At 33.8% G+C, this 21259-nt stretch overlaps 1 protein-coding gene across 1 annotated transcript in view; it reads left to right on the top strand.

Moving 5' to 3' along the window:
• Nucleotides 1–21259, top strand: part of FSHR (follicle stimulating hormone receptor) — a 229042-nt gene that overhangs the window by 164348 nt on the left and 43435 nt on the right. Inside the window, exon 5 of the mRNA XM_003758290.3 lies at nt 16610–16681. Coding sequence (XP_003758338.1) covers nt 16610–16681 — 72 coding nt within the window. The remainder of the gene's footprint in view (nt 1–16609; nt 16682–21259) is intronic.

Here is a 21259-nt window from a genome sequence, read left to right as displayed (position 1 = left end):
AACCCCAAATTGAACCAAGCACTGAAAAACACAGAAAAAATATTTTAAAAGGTAATAAATTATATGGTACAAACTTTAAATATTATAGAAATTCAGAATAGGAAGGATTAAGAAACTTAATCTGTGGGTTAAATTTCATGGAAGAAAAAATACTGCTTTGAGACTTAAAGGATGGGATAGAATAAAATTAAGTAAGAGGAGGAGGGGAAGCATTCCATATAAATGAAGCAAATTAGTAAATATCCAAAAGCCAGAAAGAACATAGCCAATAGAAGACTATGAGATATTTATTCACCTAGAATAAAAAGAATGTGTTAGGGAGGAAAGGGATGAGAAAGCAGGACAAGGCCATGTTATGAATGTCCTTGAAAATAAGACTGTGATACCCAAGATATTTAAGGAACTGATTCGAGTATTAAAATGACAGTCATTCCCCAATATAGAAATGATTAAACAATATAAATATTTTTTAAATGAAGAAATCCAAATCATTACAAGTCACTTAAGAAATACTTTCTTTAACTATTAATTAGAGGATTGTGGATTAAAACATCACTGAAATTTTACCTTAGAACCTATCCAGAGATATGCTGGTAAGTATTTAGCAGGCTCTCTGAAAAAAAAAAAAATTACGCACAACACACTTATAAGTTTCATCAGCATTATTAACATTTTCTGCATCGCTTTCTTTAGACAATCAACAAAATAACAAATCAAGTCCTGATTTGTAGCATTTGTTGACTTTCAACGTGTAAATCCTCACAATGAAAATTTAACAACTACCTCATGAGAACAAGTATGAGCCAGCTCTAGGATACTACTGGATCTATCAAATTGTAAAGAGGACAAAAAAAGAAAAATGACTATTGTTAGAGGGTATTCAGAAAGACAGGCACACTGGTACTGTTGAGGAGGTTGTGAATTAATCTAGCCATTTTGAAAGTAAATCCTGTTATTATTATTTTAAGGAATTCCCATTATGGAAACTTTCCTCACCGATACATATCAGTAATTTCAAACTTAGAGCAGTGCCTAGGGCACTAAGTCGTTCAATCACTTACCCAAGATCATCTAACTAGAATATCTCATTTATCTCACCTATGATGAGATTTGAATTTGGGTTTCTCTAATTCGCAGACTAACTCTCTCTCTTTATACCATTCTATTAGGCTCTAGTACAACTGAATCATATCAACTTGAGCAAATCCTTTATTCTATTTATGACTCAGTTCCTTCCCAAGTAAAATGGATTAAATAATTTCTGAATCTAATTGATCTTCCAAGTCTAAATCCTAAAAATCTATGTAATGAAAGCATGGCTTGAGGTAGTGACAATAAAAAGGAGAAGGAAAAGTTGTAAGAGAGATATATTTAAAAGGAAATAAACTGTAAACTCCTTGAGGGCAAGAATTGCAGGATTTTATTTTTGTCTTTATAATGGCAGCATCTAGCAGGGGGCATGGTTTTTTGAGTTGGATTTGTTGAACTAAAGAATCAGCCAAAGCATTATTTATTTCTTTGTCAGAAATGTTGTTTGTCCTTTATTTTTGAATATGAGCAATGACATCATGAGGTTTGTCTTGACTGGTGTATGAATTATAATTAGATGAGGCTGAGTTGCAAAAAATCATCAGCCTCATTTTTTCCTCTATTGTTGTCAAAGTCCTGACAGGATAAATGTCAACATGACTGGCAATGATATGGAACACAGTGGATAACTTTGGCATATTCAATATTTGAGTAAGCTCTAAGCACTCCACAGGAGTACCTTCAGCTGCTGTCATGGCCATTGGACCAAATTGTTCTCATCTGCCTATTCCACTGGGGAAGTCTTCACATCCTTGGGGTAGACACCTCACAAATTAACCATGGATTTGAGGCTGGTTGGTTATCCTCAACCTGATTTAGCCAATCTGCCAAGATTGTTTAGCAGGGTGTAGTTGCTGCAAGTGTGGCAGCTTCTTTGAGAAAACACTCAGAAGTAACAGATCTGGGTGATTGTTGCCCACTTTATTTCTAGTGGCCCCCAAATTGTCAGTAAACCTAACTGTCTGCTTTTGCATATTCAACCCTGAGTCATCCTGTGGATGACACTCATTAAGAGCTAATTCTGAGCCAAGAATTATCTTGCATAGGAGCAAAGTGACAAAGGAAACTCACAGTTCAGTGGGTTATTAGTGAGAAAATATTAAGCGTGTCTCTGGCTCTCAATGTTACAAGTTTCTGAAAATGTTGCCATGAGAACTAGAGTGTTTGGGCACAGCAAAAATGATGTAATTACTTATTTTATGAGTGATACATCTAGCTGATCCAACTTTTATCTGCTATCAACCTGGAAATAAATATTGGTTCTTCTTTTCTCTGGAGGTATGAGTCCTTATAATCTGGGGTTCAACTTTAGACCATTGGCAAATATTATTTATTGGACATTTCTGCCTAGATAGCCACATCTCCAAAATTCAACTTATAATTCCCCTAAACCAGTTTCTCCTTCCAAATTCAACATTTCTACCTGTGAAACCACTATAAAATGCATTCCTGCTACACAAATTTAAAAGATCTCTGACCCTTGACCTTTTTAACCCTCTCATTATCAGCTTCTACTGTTTTCCACCTATTGAAACATTTCTTCTTCTATATTCCCACTACCATTAACAGAAGGCCTTCTTACCACTCCAATAGTCCTAACAGTTCTTTCTGCCCTCCTTTTCTTTTCTTCTTTTCATTGCTAAAATGATCTTCCATATGTATTCATCTGGTTATCTCACCCTTTTCAAAAACCTTTAATTGATATTCTATTTCTTACTAAGTAAAATTCAAATTATTTTGCCTGGCTTTTAAGGACCTTGATAGACAATATCTTGCAATCTCAGTTTTTTTAGGTTTATTTTTTATTATCTTGTTCTGTATACTTCATAGTATTGTCAAACAGAATTACTCTCTACACCTCAGAATTCATCCTTTCATCTACTACCTTCATGTTTTTCTCTATTCTTGGAATATCATCTATCCTCTTCCCTTTTTTGAACTTCTGTCCATCATTTAAAGTTCAACTGAAATATCAACTCTATTCTGACTACATTGAGCCCCACAGTAGGAAACAAATCTGCATCTAATCCTAAACTTTCTTGATATTTAGTAGCTTTTGATGCTATCAAGTACCCATTTTCTTGAATTCTATTCCATTGCTATCACCTAGTTCTCATCCTCTTTATTCTACCAGTCCTCCCAATCTCTGTAGTTTCATCATATTTCTCCCACTCCCTAAGTGTGGTTGTACCCCAATGCTCCATTTTTGGTGCTCTTTTTTCTATATACTTACTCTTTCACTGATTATATCAGCACCTTTGAATATCTTTCTCATCTCTGCACAGATAACTTATAAATCTACTTATCCAGTCCTAATCACTCTTGAATTCCATTGGTACATCATCAATTTACCAAGTGGAAATCTATACCAACTGTCCCATTAGCATCTCAAACTCATTAAGTCAAAAATTGAATTTATCTCCTCCTATAAACCTATCAAGCTTCCATCCAAGCTTTCATGTTTCTGTTGAGAGCATACCATTCTTTTAGTCAACTAGTTTCAAACTTAGCCTTGATTTTTTTCTCCTACTCCTTTTCTTTTTGCCTCATCTGAATCCAATTAGTTTTGTCAAGTCTCAACAACATTCTTGGATTTATCCCTTTTTCTTCATTCACTCAGGTAGCACTATTTGCCTGAACTATCATAAGAGTTCCCTATTTGATTACCCTCCTTCTAGAACCTTTCATTTTACCCTTTATAAAATAAAAGTTTCCTGGCCTGGCATTTAAGATCCTCCATTATCTGGACTCCACTTACCTTTTCATCCTTAGTTCATATTATTACCTTTCAGGCTTTCTCAATTTCAGAAAAAATTAGAAAATTGTTCCTGGAGACATTTTATTCTTCACCTTTAGGTATTTGCAACAAGCTGTTTCCTTTGCATAGAATTCACTCTTCTCACAATCTTTATCATTGTTATGGATTGATTTCAGCAACACTTTCTCAGTCTATCCTTTATTTATTTCTCTGAGCATATGATGTATCTTCCTCATAAAATGTTAGAGAATATAGACTGCTTTCCTTTTTTCTTCATATACTCAATAACTAAGACTTCCTTAAGTAAAGTCCAGTATGCATTTTATAAAGCATCTATTATATGCTGGACAGTGAAGAAAAAAAAGGGTGGGATCCTTACTCTCAAGGAATTTACAATCTAAGGAGGGAGACAACATACAGCAATTATGTATAAACAAAATACATACAGGATAAATTTGGAATGATGACAAAGAGAAGACAACATGATTAAAGAAGACTAGGAAAAACTTCTTGCAGAAAGTGAGGCTTTAGCTGAAACTTAAAGGAATCTAGGAAAATCAAAAGGAAATGAGGAAAAAGAGAATCTTAAGCATAGAGAACAGCCCATAATAACATTCAAAATTGTGAGATAAAGTGCTTTGTTTAATGAACAGTAAGGATGCCAGTCTAACTGGATCATAGAGTATGTATCAAAGAGTGAAATGTAAGACTAGAAAGGTAACAGAGGTAGGTTATGAAGAGCTTTAAAAGACAAACAGAATGGTCTTTTAAATTTAATCATGGGAGTAATAAGGAGTCACTAGATTTTATTGAATAAGAGAGACACAGTAAGATTTGTGCTTTAGGAAGATCATTTTTATAGGTGAGTGAAGGATGAAATGGAATTGGGAAACTCAAGTCAGAGAGACCAGAGAGATTGTTGCAGGAATCTTGATGTGGTGATTTGTTCTTCCTTCTCAAAGAAGAGCATGACATCAGGGAAGTGAATTGTTCTAACAATAAGTCAATAGTCCTAAATCTTCTAGTTTTGGAATCTGCCTCAGGAAACCCCCATACCCAATGTATGACCACTCCTTAGTCAGATAGCTTCTGGCCTCAGGAAACTCCCATAGATCAAACTGCTGAGACAATAGTGAATAAGATCACTCCCTAGTTCATTGCTGAATGATAATCTTGTCAGTAATAATCTGATCAACTGAGAACCACTCCTTCTGGTGACTACTCCTTTCTACCTATGAGCCATAGAATTAGCATATCTATGATTGAAAGCTGGATAAAGGTATCTCCTTGCTTCTGTTTCTCTGCTGAATTCCTTTACAATTCAGTCCTCTTTGTAATGGCATTATTATTACTATTGCAATAAAACTTTGCCCTTGACTAGGAGATGGGTTCAAGCCTGCAAATTCTTTTGAAACACCTCACGTCACTGGGCTGAGATCCCAAACTCTTGGAGTCCCCCCTTCCCAACATTAACAATTCCCCCTCATAAAATCTTCTAGCCATACTGGCTAATTTACTAATCTTTTACTTGGCATTCCATCTTCTAACTCCATGCTATATTAGCTCTTTCTCATTCCAGGAATCCTGACATCTCTTGACATAACATATTTCTCTTGAAAACTATGTTCACATTCTACCTCCTCAATGACAATTTTCCTAATCTTGTCAGTTGTTACACTTACCCCTTACTATTGACTGAAAATTATATTGTATTATTTATATATATATATATATATATATATATATATATATATATATATATATATATATATGCTACATTGTGTCAGGAAAAGGTAAACTTTTTAAGAGAAGGCATTAGTCCTTTACCTTTCTCCTTTCTTATGCCTTTCCCTCCCTTCTTTCCTTCTTTCCCTCCTCCTTCCTTCCTTACCTTCCTCCCTCCATTCCTCCTTCCCTCCATGTCTCCTTCTTCCCTCCCTTTCTTCCTCCATTCCATGAACAAAAATGTGTTTCATGATTCATTAAGAATGATGTTAGAAGCTAGTTGGACAGTTAGGAGGTTTCATTATTTTCTATATAGAAAATATAGAAAAAGAAATTTTGTAGATGTCTAGCTCATAGAATGATGATAACAAAGACTTCATTCTAATAAAAATAAACATAACTTTCCCATCCTATTTACCACTGGCTTATCTTCCCTATTAAAAAGTTAGAAGAAAAAAGGGAAATGTCCACTAAAGGAGGCTTAAAGAATGCAAATGGAAAATCCTAGAAGCAAATGTATCAGGAGTAACCAAATTTATATTAACTGAGTGACATAAGAAACACAATAGGAAGTAAATAATTACAATTGTGCTCATAGCTATATAAAGGATTACATAAGTATATTTGTAAATAACTTATAAATATATATTTATGTAATTATGTATATAATAGTGATATATATTTTGTTTACATTACAAAATATAATACATATGTAAAATATGTTAACTATTAAATGTGTCTAACACATTGAATTTTAGATAATAGTTTTGTAATCTTGGGAAAATAATATAGTCTTCACATTCTGTCCACTTCCTCCCTCCAAAAAACCCCAAACTTCTTAGTTTATACTACAACTATCATTGTAGCTCCTTCCAAATCCCTTCAATTCTCTCTAAACAAAGCAAGCAAATAATACTAGATAAGTCAATATCATGTTAGAAGAAGGCCATATCAAGGTCTTCAAGTAAAGGTATAAAGGACAGCTGGTAAGGGATTATTGTAAAACAGATTCCTGTTCAGTTACAGAACAGACTAGCTAACCACCAAATCTAAGCTTCGGAGAATGTAGAATTCTGAGATTCTGGTTTTGTCTGAGGATAGAATCCTATAGTCTTAAAATCCTTTTTTTTCCCTTGCCCAGATGCAATTCTCTTTTCTCTGAATCCCTATAGAATTCATCAATAATTAACATTTATATAGAGCTTCAAGTTTTACTTATATTTGATCCTCATAACATTCTTATCAAATAGGTAATATAGATATCATCTCCATTTTATAACTGGGATTTGGTATAATTAAATAATCTTCTCATAGTCATATAGCTACTATCAGAATCAAAATTCAAACTCAGGTCTACTTCTGATTCCAAGTATAGCAGATATTATTTTATACAATGCTGACTTTTACTTAGAGTATAATTCTTTATAGCACATAATCACTCTCTAATGGTTACAACTGTATTGGTATAAGCCAATCTTCTCCAGAATGTTGCTCTCTCTATAATACACCTCACTTATCTTCAATCTCTATCTCTGTCTATAGACTGTTTTCCTACTTCCTACAAATATGAGTTGTCTAATAACTTGAAAAATCAAGAAAGGATTCTTGAAAATGGCAGAACTTGAGCTAGGGATGCTGGATCCCCTTCATCAGTTTTTTTCTAGTAGGGAAGATATATGTAAATAAAGTAGATTAAAATATGACAATTATAAATAATATATTTTCAAGAAGTGGTTCTAGACACCGCAAATAGCATTTTTTAATCTACATACTCCTTTATAATATGGAAAATTATTGAAGACCCCAAAAGAGCTTTTGTTTATATGGATTGTGTATATTGAAATTAATAAGAAATTAAAATATATTAATATCATTGTGAAAATTATTTTGATCTCATGGGTTCTCCAGAAGGATCTTGGGGATCCTCAGAGTCCCACTTAAAGACATGGGATGTTTTATTCTCTGGATCTAGAGAAGCAGAATGAATGAAGGGCCAGTGATCCAAAAGGTGCTATTTTTCTTGGGGCTCTTAGGTAAAAGTTGATGTTCATGCTAATTGTTATCATAACCCCTTCGCCATGTAAGATTTTACTCCAGCATGTTAGCTTCAGGTCAAAGAAACGTCTGAACAAGAAGCAAAGACAGTCATCTGAAAAGCAATACTTTTCAGATGGGTTCTTGGGCAAAGCGTCCTGAAAGGTGTCCACTGGGGTCTTAAGGAAGGTAACAGTATACTAGCTTGTTATGTGTCCTTTGTTCTCAACTAAGTGGTGGAGGTTTGAAGTCAGTTCAAAGGGAGGGAGGAGGGAGTTTATTCTAGTCACCATTTTGTAACTTATTTTTAAAATGAATTATTCTCACTAGACAATCACTAAGCATTTCTATCTACACAAGGATTGCAAGTTCTGTCAGCTACGTGGGGAAAAGGCCCAATTGTCCTGATCTAATTAAACTCTGTGGTAGAATATTTTGGCAAAATGTTTGCATACATTACAAACAAGCACACACATACCAATAGAAACACATGTTTGTCAACTTGAAGACGGAAAATGAAACACCTCAGTACAATCAAAGCATTAGAAATGAAATAATAATGTTAATAACAATGAGCAATTGTAGAGGCACCTGTCAATGAAAGGCTTATAAATCTTTAAGTCATTATAGAAATAAATGGGAAAGGATGACAGTTCCAATGTCCATCTTTTCTGAAAAAAAAAATGTGTTGTAGGACTTTAATAACTTCATCCCAAAACTGGAGAAATTCTGGAAGGAAAGGTGTTAACAGCAGCTCAAAGTGACATCCTAACTGTCAAAAAGAGAGATTACTTTCTTTAAAGGATTCATTTATAGAACTTGAATTTACTACATTTTACCCTCAGGCTTTTTTCCTACTTTTGAAGATGAACTCTGGTTGAGTGAATCAAAATAATTTTGTAGCAAACAATCATTTGACCAAAGCAAACTTGTGGAGACATAGGCTGTCTAGGTGATTACCCACTTCCAGCTTCCATCACACTTGAATTTATTGATCAAAAAGAAGAAATGAATTGAAGACTGAGTATTCCTCTGAACGCCATTACTTGAGTTATCTTGGGGTTATATGGAATCTCAGCTATAGAGTAATCACCAATAATCTATCTCACCAAATAGTCACTAGATCTTTTTAAATGTCTTAAACTTGGCATACCTGTATTTCTCACTCATTTTTGTTCTTTTCCCCCCATAAAGATCAAAGGTTTAAGTGTCCATCTAATCTCTCAGACACAGTACTGTGGAAGCTTCAGCTATTGGTATTAAATAATGTACTCCCACAGATTTCCTTGAGAAACCCTGCATTTTCCCCTCCATCATCTTCATAAAACACCTCCCATCTCAGTAAAATAAACATATCAAAGTTACTGTTATTCAAAGTGCTATAGCCCACAAATGTTGGCTAAATAGTACAGTGGATAGAATGCTGAACTTGGAATCAGGACAGACCTGTCTTCAAATCCTGCCTTCATCAATTACTAGCTGTATGACCCTAAATCACTTAATCTCTCTCAGTTTCCTCAACAGTAAATTGCAGATAATAATAGTTTCTACCTTACAGGATTGTTTTGAGGATCAAATAAGATCAATTTAATCCATCAAATTCAGCTATTTAAAGTGCCATTTAAATGACATTATTATTATGATTAAGAAGTACTAATGAAATAGACAAAATTCACTTTTCTCTCACAGCAGCAGCAGCTGCTTGGCATAGGGGAAATAGAGACCCGGCTTTGAAGTCAGGTAAACCTGCAATCCCGTTTCTGACACATATTATTGCACGACTACGGGCACCTCTCAGTGCTCTGGGAAATTCTCTAAGACTTAAATTGCAGAGAAGGTGCAAACCCCCTTTGGTAGTGAAAATTTTCTAATCAGAGAATTCTCTGTATTAAAGAAATCATCTGGTTCTTAGCCTCAGGCAGAAGTAACAGAGAATTTATTCTGTATTTGGTGTTTAATTCTTCATGGAGGTCACCAAATCCAGATGCAGCTCATTAATGAATAGTAACAAAAGGGGAACAGAATAAGCCTTTCTATAGCACCTACTGTGTGCCAGGCACTGTGCTAAGTGTTCTTTATAAATATTATCTCATTTGATCCTCAAAACATCCCAGTGAGGTAGACCCTATTATTATATTATCCCCACTTTATCATGGGGATAAATATGCAACAAACATATTACATCATTTGCCCAAAATAACATATCTAATAAGAAATTATTTGAAATCAGATATGTGACAAAATTTGGGATGCTCTGAAATCAGGAAGAGTGCATGGCCTTATTCAGTAATAACTATCAGGTACTATTAGGTATTCATCTACCATATCTATTATAAACTACTCAACAATAGAAGGTACTATGAGTAATTGCTAGGATCTCAGAGAACTGCCTTTTTCTCCTTCACCCTGCCATCTTTAGGTAGTCCTATTCTTCTCCTTGATCTGTGGTTATTACATGATCATCTAATCAAATCTTATGACTTTTACAGCTTCAGTCTGTTTTAGGATAACTCCCCTTTCCTAATAACACAAAATTACATGCACTTTTTAAAAGTAAAAGTAAAGCATAGTTAAACACAAAGACCAGTAAGAGATAGTATTAATTCTTATTCATCTGTACATTTAATTGAAAGCTTAAATTTTCCACACCACCTTGTATTGATAACCCAAACACAAAAGGTGTTATCCTCTCACCATAGCATAAGTAACTTATGCCTGATCTGGGAGTCATTTCACTCTGTCACAGGAATTTAGCTCATTGAAACTGCCCCATCCTATTCTTCATTCCACATACCCCCTACTGCACTCAGTATTACAGCATCTTACTGATACTGGTTCCCCTGGACTTGGGACCAATGTACAAGGACCATTCACAAGGAATTTGATATTTCAATAATCTATGAACCATGTCATAGATGGAAGTATAAAAGGATCAAGGCTTGGACTTTAAGTGTTAGATTATCGAAGACAGACGAGAAGCAAGCTATCCTCTCAGTCTAGTTTCTTTAACCCTCTAAATAGCACACCATAATGCCTCTACATAACAGAAAGCACAATGTTTGGGACTTGGTTTTTCTCCTCTACATGTTGAATGAAAATGTAAGTTGCCTCAGGAAAGGATGAAGTCAACAGTTTCCAAATTCAATGATTCCACCCTTTTAGTGTTGAAATATAACTATCGGTGACCCCATAAATCTTAGTCCATGGATCCTGAAGATATGAAATAGGCTCTAGAAGGAATAGAGAGAAAGTTTGGGAGAAATTTCAAAACAAATGAGGGGGTAGAAACTTGCTTTATACAATGCATATTTTGACACATGTGCTCATTGATATTATATATTTTAGTGGAGAATATATTATATACATTTATATAAGAAGATATATAGATAGACAGAGCTAGAGATTTTCTGTGGGACAAAATTTGAGATAGGCTATCCCATGGAGAAGTGATTAATTTTGTTGTAATTAATCCAATAGGAAAAAATAGAATCAACAAGTGCATATTGCAAAGGAAAGATTTTTGGTATGATGTAAAGCTTTAACAGAGTTATCAACAAATAGAATAGACTCTCTTACAAGACTATGAGTTCTCTTTCACTGGAGGTCTTTTAGCAAAATCTGATCATTTGTTAGGTATCATGTAAAGAAGATGCTCGTTTCTCCCCATGTTGATAAGATTCTCCTTTGGGACTTCTCTGACTTCACCACACCACAGGAAGCTAATCAATGGAATAACTTCATCATCCTCCCTTAGGATTCCATCTCATCCCTACCTTCTGTCTCTCTGATTGGAGGGTGGAATCATGAATATTTAAGAGAGACCAGCTCAGATACCTTTCATTTTTCATCTGGGAAACTCATTTGGAGCTTCTCTGATTTCACTATACTCCTAAATTGGGTACCTTCTCCCCCACATTCCAACTTTTCAGCTTCCTATTGTTTTGTCATCCCCATTTAGATATCTCCCCAGGAGCAGGGATTGTCTTTCTCCTTTTTATTTGTATCCTTGATGATTCCTACAGTGCCTGGAACATAAAAGATTTTGATAAATGTTTATTGATTTATTGAAACATTTGTTGACTGACCTTATTCAGCCATATTTTGAACTAGATGATTTCTGAGGTCTCTTCCAATTTTATAATAACCTGTGTGAAGAATATTGGTTTAAATACTTTTATTCATGACAGACCTTTAACAAATTATGAGGGGAATAGGGGATGTTTGGGGCACTTCAACTGATCAAGAAGAGATTTATCTAGCCCCTAGTGTATTCTAGAATTATACTAAGTGCTATGGGGGAAACAGAGATGTAAACAACCTTATTCTGGACTTGTAGTGTTTAATAGGATCATAGATCAATTTTGGAAGGGACCTCAAGGACCATCTAGTCCATGCACTCATTTTATAGATGAATAAATCAATTATCCAAATTAAGCCAGGAAATAAAATTTAGAGAAACATTCCACACACACCCCAATACACACACACATACACACTTGCAAAAAATTAAAACCACTCATTACTACTATGATTAAATGCCAAATACATGGTAACTTAATTAGTTCTCTTATGTGTTAACCAGGGTGGAACAGTGTTTCTCAAGCTGTCTGAGGGTCAATGGGATGGAATAGATATATCCCATGAAACCTATGTAAGAAATAAATTCAATGGGATTTACCTAATCTAACTTTTTTTATGTCTGTGAAATAAGGTTTTGTTTTCTTTTTTTTTTTCTTTTTCCTATATTCTATATGTAACAGGGTTTTGTTTTATTTTGTTTTGTTTTCTTAATTCACATGTAACAATGGCAGGGGATGGGAATGTACATTCCCACAGTAGTAATGATTTAATGCAAAGATAAGCATGAGACCCCCAACACTCCTAAATGAGTCCTGAACAAGATTAAAATGGAAATGGAAAACATTTGATGAAATAAGAAATACAATTAAAAATAGATAATATTAATATATAGTTATATAAGTCAATATGAAGGCTACAGGGATTCTTATATGTGAGTCAATGGCTCTAGATTGTATGTGTTTGACACCCCTATCTTAAGGCAATGATATCTTAATTGCTCTAGGAGAAATAAAACAAACCCCTACTCAAGAGGATTCTACTTCACTCATTTCCATATTACTTCTTTCAAATATAATTAAGAAGCATATTCTTACATTTGTCTATAAACTACCACAAATACAAAACTTCATCAGTTGATTATCTCCAAACCTTAACCTTGGTTTATAAAAGTATTTACTATATTCTCTTAATCCCAAACACTGGATCAATAGGCTTAAATAAATATCAATTCTATTTAGTGTAATATCAAATTCAATAGCTCCCCACACCCTCAGATCCCTCTGATACTCTTACTGTATCTTTAAAAAAAATCTTGGAAACTTGAGAATTGACCATTTTAATGGCCATCCTTCAGGGAATAATTGGGAATGTGTGTAAATTTTAACTCTGGTCTATAAGAAGTCTCTGAGAAGACAGTTTTAATAATCATATATTAAGAGACTGAGTTTTACCTGTCATCTAAAAAGGGATTGAGAGACTGTTATTCTATAAAGAGTTTCAGGAGATTGGAAATTTAACTGAAATTCTAGAGAGATTATCATAACTGAAGAGAAACTGAGTAAAGTACAGAAAAAAAAAGGATAAATAGAACTTCTTCCCTGAGAGAACTCTTGTAATATTCATTTTGCAAAAAATTGCAAAAAAACAGAATTTTTTTTCTTTTTTTTCTGCTAAGGCAATTGGGGTTAAGCAACCTACCCAGAGTTGCAGAGATAGGGAATGTTGTGTCTGTGGTCAGATTTGAACTCAGATCCTCCTAACTTCAGGACTGATGCTCTATCCACTGTACCACCTAGCTGCCCCTATAAAGAGAATCTTTGAAAGACTTTGAGCTGAATGTAATAACTGTCTTCTAGAAGTAGTGACAATTTAAAATATCAGGGATGGTTAAAAATAAGTCAGATTATGATCTTTTTCAAAGCTGAAACACTGTAAATAATGCTTATGTCTTTTTTTTTATTTTTTGTCATAGTGCTAATAAACTGTGCAGCCAATAACTTTGATATTTATTTAAGTCTAAGAGATTAGAAAATTTTTATAGAGAAGAGAGAAATAAGCAATGACGTATGAGAAAAAAAATGATTCTCCAGTTTATTAAGTAAATGCATATGATAAGCTTGGAGTGGTGATTCAGAACTGATTGAGTAATGAGAAAAAGGAATTTTAGCTTCAGTAGTCAATAAGGAAATATTAAAATACACTTCTGAGTTACCTTGGAATTTGAAATGGTAAGAATTAATAGGATAATGAGTTAAACAGTAGACTAAGAGATAATTCTTCTATGTAGACTATGCACAAAGTGGTAAAACTTAAAATCTTATTACATGAGCTGCATCATTTATTAACATTAACTAATAATACAAAGAAATTAATTAATATTTCAGTAATGTATGGACTCTGAGAAAGCTGGTAATGAAAATCACCTCTGAAACAAATGATTATTTCTCTCATATATTAATAATCACTTATTGAATTATATTGAACCGAAGGATAGTTTAATGTCCTTTTGATCCTGGCTGAGAGACTCCTCCCAACTAGAAAACCTTACAAAAAAGTTCATCTAAAATGAATTGTGTTCCACTCAACAAGGATTAAGTAAAGGTGGATTCCTTTGTCTTGATTGCTCTAGATGTGATAGTTTGGAAAAGAGAAAACCCCTTTATCCAAGACTAGATTATCATTCATGTCCCCCAGCCCCTTATTAGAATAGGTCTACCTTTCATTATAATATTTTTTCTCATTGTTCACCAATAAGAGTTGATTGCTGACCTCAGGAATACCCACTTTCCAAGGGCATAGAAGTGTTGAGGGGTTCCTGAGGGGTTTTTTGGCATTTAAGAGTTTCAATGACCTCTTTTATTAATTATATGCTATCTTGATTAAGGAAAGAATTAATTAAATATGTCTCTCAAACCTTTTTTATATCACACTACAAAACACATCAGCTAGAAATCTGATTCTTCCATGAACAAAGGAATCACAGGCCTAAAACAATTCACATTTCTCATGGCAGCAGTTAAAATTTCTTCACAAAAACTCTTTTACACAGAAAACTTTCTTGATATAATGAAAGTTAAACTCAATTAGTTAGTAATATTTATTAAGTACCTACTATGTAATAAAGGGATGGGGAACAATTTTTCTGCCAAGGGCCATTTGTATATTTATAACATCATTCACAGGCCATACAAAATTACCAATTCGTAGAATTCAAGCAGTAGAAAGTTGTACCTAGCTTTCAGCTCATCACCTGCAGTTTCCTTAGCAAATAATTTCAAGGGCCTTATACAGCCCACAGGTTGGATGTTCCCAAACACTGATATAACAGATACTGTGCTAATCTCTGGTGATACAAAGAAAGGTAAAAAGCAGTTACTATTCTCTCAAAAAACAGTCTAAACGGGGAGACAAAATGTAATCAACTATGTACAAAAAAGGATATAGTCAGAATAAATTCAAAATCAACAATGAAAAAGCACTGGAATTGATGGGAATAAGGAAAGATAAGATTTTAGCTGGAACTTGATGGAAACCAGGTAAATCAGAAAGCTGAGATCAGAAGGAATAATATGCCAGGCAAGGGGGACAGTCAGTGAAAGAGCCCAAAATCATAAGATGGAATATCTTGTTCAAAGAGTTCAAAGAAATCAATGTCACTGAATTGCAGAGTGTTTGGGGGTTGGGGAGAGTAAAGTAGGTATCTCTTCCAAAGACAAAGGTTAACTCACTCAATTAATGTCTCACATGGTGAAAACTACTGAACTGTCCAAGTCTTTTCAGGAAAATCCTCCTGAAATCTATGCATCACACATTTTTTCTAGCCATAGCAATTTTCTCCAGATTAAAAAAAAAAAAAAGTACTTTCCCTTAAGATTATGTTCTATATCTATTAAATACATGATAATAATATACAACTTATTTATCTGTGTTAACTGGGATTACATATATATACATACTATATTTTAGGCAAAAATGTTTCTTTGTGAAGAAATGTCCAGTTTTTCAGTGTATCTTTTCGATATGGCATTGAATATCTAATAAATGTGCAGAATAGTGGGAGTTAAGGGCCACATTGGCAGGATTTCCTACCTCTACTTTCTACCTCTATCCAAAGTCACCTAAAAAGAAAGACTACAAATGTGTTGTGGTGGTCCTCAAATTATGGGCTTGAAATTCAATCAGAAATAAATCAGAGCCATTGCAGGATTCTAAATAGGGTTTAATGGGATCACATGATTATAATGACAGAGGGGAAATGATTCTTTCTGCTGTACAAAGGATCAACCAAAGGTCTAAGTAAGAACTAGAAGCAGGTGGGCCAACTATGAAGTTGTAATAATCCAGAGAAGATAGACATGAGGTGGAAATTATATATGAGTCTTTGGGAACAAGGAAGAAATGCTAGATTTGGGAAACATAGAAACAAAGAAAATCCAGGCAGATTTTAATGCTGTTTTGGATATAGGAAGCAAAAGAAAGAAAAAATATTTTATCCTAATATCTGAAGATTTTGAATACTGGGGTACCATTGATAATGAGAAAATTAAGTATGGGAAATAATTTGTCTTATGCATGTACATCTTATGGTCTATTGTGATCTATAGAGACTTTTATGTCAAAATCATATACATTCACTCATTGATTTTCTTGTATTTCAGGAACATGTCCCTCTCCACTCAAGCAGAAAAAAAGCAACACTTCATTATATGGAATTTTCTATTTCATCTGAACACTTGCCTACAGATTTAAAATGGAAAATTTAAATCTGGCATACCACAATTCTATGCTAATATTTACAATTTTATGGGCTGGTATTCTTGATTATCAAGATCAATATTCTATAACATAAAAAGCCAAACATTAGCTTTCAATAGCTAGGCTAGCCTGTCTCATTTGTTCTTTTCCTTTTCTCTCCCTCTCTAGGTTAATATCAAATACTGGTATTAAGCATTTGCCTGCTGTTTATAAGATTCAATCTCTGCAAAAGGTTTTACTGTAAGTTTTTTTTTTTTATTATTAATTTGTTTCCAACAGTTCACTCAGTAGCTGTTTTTACCCAGAAATCACGGGGCTGGGTTATTTGCAATGCCACTTTGGGCCACTCCTTAATCAAATAATCCCATACTGTGTTGATGTGCAGAGAAAAAGGGAGAAAGCAATATATTTGTATTATACAGGAAGCCCAGGTATTGCTTATTGGTAGCATTCAGCCTGTTATTCAATGAGATGGTGTTATAAGATGAGCCTCCAACAAGAGAGGGAAGTGGTTAAAGTTTGTGTTCATAGCATTGGAGATCTATAGCTGAAAAGGATCTAGACCAACATTTTTTCTTCTCTTTCCAAGCCTTTCAACTCTCTACCCGCTAAGAATTTTTTCCCAATAAATCCAGTGTTTTTAGATAGCTGTCCTAACTTTTTTAAACTTTAAAGTATTGGAAATTTCCTTTGTTTTTTTTTCCCTATAACATACCTTTCCATATGAAAAGAAGATCAAGAAGTTAACAATCTTTTAATCTTTGAATTCTTGCTGACCCTCCATTCAAGGGTGGCCAGGAACTGATAAATTCTATCAAGGAAGGATATTAAGTATTTAGTGAATTCACCTCCATAAGTTAATTTGCATTCTAAAAGAAGAGCCTAGACAGAATAATGAATTTGCATTTGAAAAGAGGAGACTGGACACATTAATGCTGACCACCATAATCCCAAATCTGATAATTTTAGTAAACTACAATAAGGATATGGAATCAGAAAAACTGACAGTTAATTTTTAGAAGAGAATCATAACTTCCAGGAAAAAGGCCATGATAATGCTACTGCTTTCTGGCCTAGCAGACCACATTAGGAGTATTATATTCAACCCTGGACATCATATTTTAAGAAGTTCATTGATGAATTAGAGAGGGTCCAGAGGGGTAAAGGTTGAAAGAACTGGACAAGTTTAGCCTGGAGAAAAGAAAATTGGGGATGTAGGTAGGCATGCTTGTTGTGTTAGAGTGTTTGAAGGGTTATCAAAGGAAAGAGAGATTAAACTTGGTCACTTGGCCCCAGAAAGTAGACTAGGAGATATAGTAAAAAATTGCAAAGGAACAAATTGTAGTTTGGTATATTAAAAAAAAGAAAAAGAAGAAAAACGCATTCCTAAGAATAAGAGCTGACCTTAAATGGGAAAGGTTGTCTTAGGGGAAAGTTATTTTCCTTCACTGGAGATCTTCAAGCAAAGAATACTTTTTTTCAATCGGTTGTCAAAGACATTTTTTTCCTTCTCTATAGGGGGATAGACACTAAGGAAATTCTGATTCTGAGTCTATGAATCTCCAATGCAAGGAGCAACTTGGCAGATTAGGGAGAAGAATTGGAGGTTGGGGAGAAACTCGATATAAAGATATTTTTATTGTACTTCTCATATGTCATTTAAGAAGGTATTTCATCTCTTTATGCATAATAACTTTCTTGTTGCCTTGATGCCAGAACTAGGGTAAATAAATTAAGGTAAGGAGGCCAAGATGTTAAAGTACAAGCAACAACTCAGTTGAGCTCTCCCATCATTCCCCTCCAAACAATTTTTAAAAATGTTTCATGTCAAATTCTAGAGTAACATATCTAAAAAAAGGTTGGGGTAAGATATTTTTTCCAATCTAGAATAACTTAAGAAACCTTTAGAAGAGGTCTTGGATAAAGGGGAGGGATAGAATGGCAATACTAACAGGAGAACTCAGAAGTAGCTGGGACAGTGGCAGCAACAGCTCCAGGAGCTTTCACCCTAGAGATGATAAGGAGTTAGACCAATTGGTCAGAAAGAGATTAGAGAAGAATCCTTGCTGGCACTGGATGGGATAAAAATGAGCACTGTGGCTACAGGGGAGCAGAAGATCTGGTCATTGTGTCAAGACAGAAAGGAGCACTAGTGCTTGCAACTGAAGGAGAACAGCATTCCTGGTCACAGTTCTAGGGCCAAGAGAAGCAGTAGCATTTGCAACTACAGGAGAACAAGTCCCTTCCCAGTATAAAGACCAGAGTACAGACCAGGAAAACGGTGAACAAAGAACCCCAGACTTATCTCAGAAAATAGCACCATGAAAAACCAGAAGCTTCAGATAGTGCACTTTCTACTAAATAGAAGAATAAGCAAACAGCAACAACAAAACTTTACTATAAAAAGCTACTATAGTGACAATGAAAATTAAGTATAAGGCATCAAAACAGCTACAAACAAAGCCTCAAAGCAAAGAATGTGAATTGGACATGAACCAAATTGGTCACAAGAATTTCTGGAAGAGCTCAAGAAAGATTTTGAAAATCAATAAGAGAGAGGGGAAAAAATGTAGTAAAAATGAAAGTGACACAAGAAAATTATGAAAAGAAAGTCAACAACTTGATAAAAAGAAGTACAAAAATATAGAAGAAACAAAGCCTTAAAAAAAAAAAAAAAAAAAAAAAAAAACCCAGAATTGGCCTAATGGTAGAAAAGGGATAATAATTCACTGAAGAAAACTTCTAAATAAGAAGAATTGGGGAAAGAGTTGTAAAGATCACTGAAGAAAATAATTGCTTTAAACTTAGAATTGGACAAATAGAAACTAATGATTCCATGAGAAAACAAAAAAAAAATCAAAAGAATGAAAAAATAAAAAAATATAAAATATCTCATTTGAAAAATACATTTGGAAAATAGAGCAATAAAGGGTAATTTAAGAATTATTGGTGTACCTGAAAGCCATGACCAAGGAAAGAACCTAGATACTATATTTTAAGAAATTATCAAGAAAAACTGTCAATATCCTAGAACTAGGAGATCAAATGGAAAATAAAAGAATCTACCAATTACTTCCTGAAAGAGATCCCAAAATAAAAACCCTCAGGAATATAATAGCCAAATTTCAGAGCTTCCTGGTCAAGGAGGAAATATGTAAGTAGCCAGGAAGATATTCAGATATCATGGAGCCACAGTAAGAATCACACAAGATTAAGTAGCACCTACATTAAAGGAGTGGAGAGCTTGAAATATGATATTCTGAAAGGCAAAGGAGCTAGGATTACCGTCAAGAATAAACCTCTCAGAAAAAAACTGAGTATAATCCTTTAGGTGGAAAGGGATATTAAAGGAAATAGAGACTTTCAAGCATTACTGATGAAAAGACTGGAGCTATTGAATAGAAAATCTGATATGCAAACACAAGATTCAAGAAAAGTATAAAAAGGTAAACATTAAAGAGAAATCATTAAAGACATATTTTAAACTTTTCACATTCCTATATGGGAAGATGACACTAGTAACTCACTAATATTTTATCATTACTATGGCAGTTAGAATGAATCTACATAGAAGCCATGGATGTATGTTGACTATAATGGGATGATTTCAAAAAATAAAATAAAGTAAAATAAAATTAGGAATGAGAAAGAGCAAAGCATTGAGAGAAAGAAAAAAGTAGAGGAAGAATTGGGGAAATCATATCACATAAAAGAGGTAAACAATAAGCAACTTTTCTAGTGGAGGAGAAAATGTGGGCAATGCTTGACCTCCTTCACATCATTATTGGTTCAAAGGAAGAATAACATTCCCACTGGGTTTAATATAGAAAAATATAGAGTATAGAATACTTTCTTACCCAACAAGAAAGTAAGAGAAGAAATAGTTAAGGGAACGGAGGGAAAGTATAATAGACAGGAGAGAGATTATGGGAGGCAAGTTAAGAGAGAGCAGATTAAAGGAGGTTGATAAAATGTCAGAAGTAAAACAGACTTTTGAAGAAGAACTGGGTAAAAATATAGGGATAAATTTTGAGGGAGAAGGATAGAATGGACAAAAATATCCAATAATATTACCTGGGAATGTGAATGAAATGAACTTGCCCACAAAACAGAAATGGATAGCAGAACAAATTAGAAATCAGAATCCAACAATTATGTTCTTTACTAAAAAGATACTTGAAAGATAGATTTAAGCACAGAGTGTAAAGAAGGAACCTGAATAGAACCTATTGTGCTTCAGGTTAACATTTTTTTTTTTTAAAGACAGGGGTAGCAATCATGATCTCAGATTAAGTGAAAGTGAAAATAGACCTAATTAAAAGAGAAATCAGGGAAATTACATTTTGCTAAAAGGTTCCATAGACAATAAAGTAATATTAATACTAAACATGTTCTAAATGGCATCCAAGTTCTTTAAAAAATTGTTAAGTAGGTGACAGGAAGAAATATATAACAAAGCTATACTAGTGGGGAACTCCAATTTTTTTCCTTTCCAAAGTAGACACAACTATAAAATAAATAAGAAATAAGCTAATGAGATGAATAAATTTTTAGAAAAGTTAGTTATAATTGAGCTCCAGGGAAATTTGAAAGAAAATAGAAAGAAGTATACATTTTCTTTCCTATACATGACACTTTCACAAAGATTTACCATGTGTTAGGGATAAACACTTAACAACTAAGAAAAAAGCAGATATATATCAAATGCACCCTTTTCAGATCATAACACAATAAAAATTTACTTAAGGAAGGACCATGGAAGTATAAATTAAAGATTATTTAGAAACTAATATATAATTTTAAAGAATGAATGGGTAA

The sequence above is a fragment of the Sarcophilus harrisii genome, chromosome 2 (genome assembly GCF_902635505.1).
Source record: "Sarcophilus harrisii chromosome 2, mSarHar1.11, whole genome shotgun sequence".
Lineage (NCBI taxonomy): Eukaryota > Metazoa > Chordata > Mammalia > Dasyuromorphia > Dasyuridae > Sarcophilus > Sarcophilus harrisii.
The sequence above is the reverse complement of the archived record's forward strand: the minus strand, read 5'-3'. Positions and strand labels throughout refer to the sequence as shown.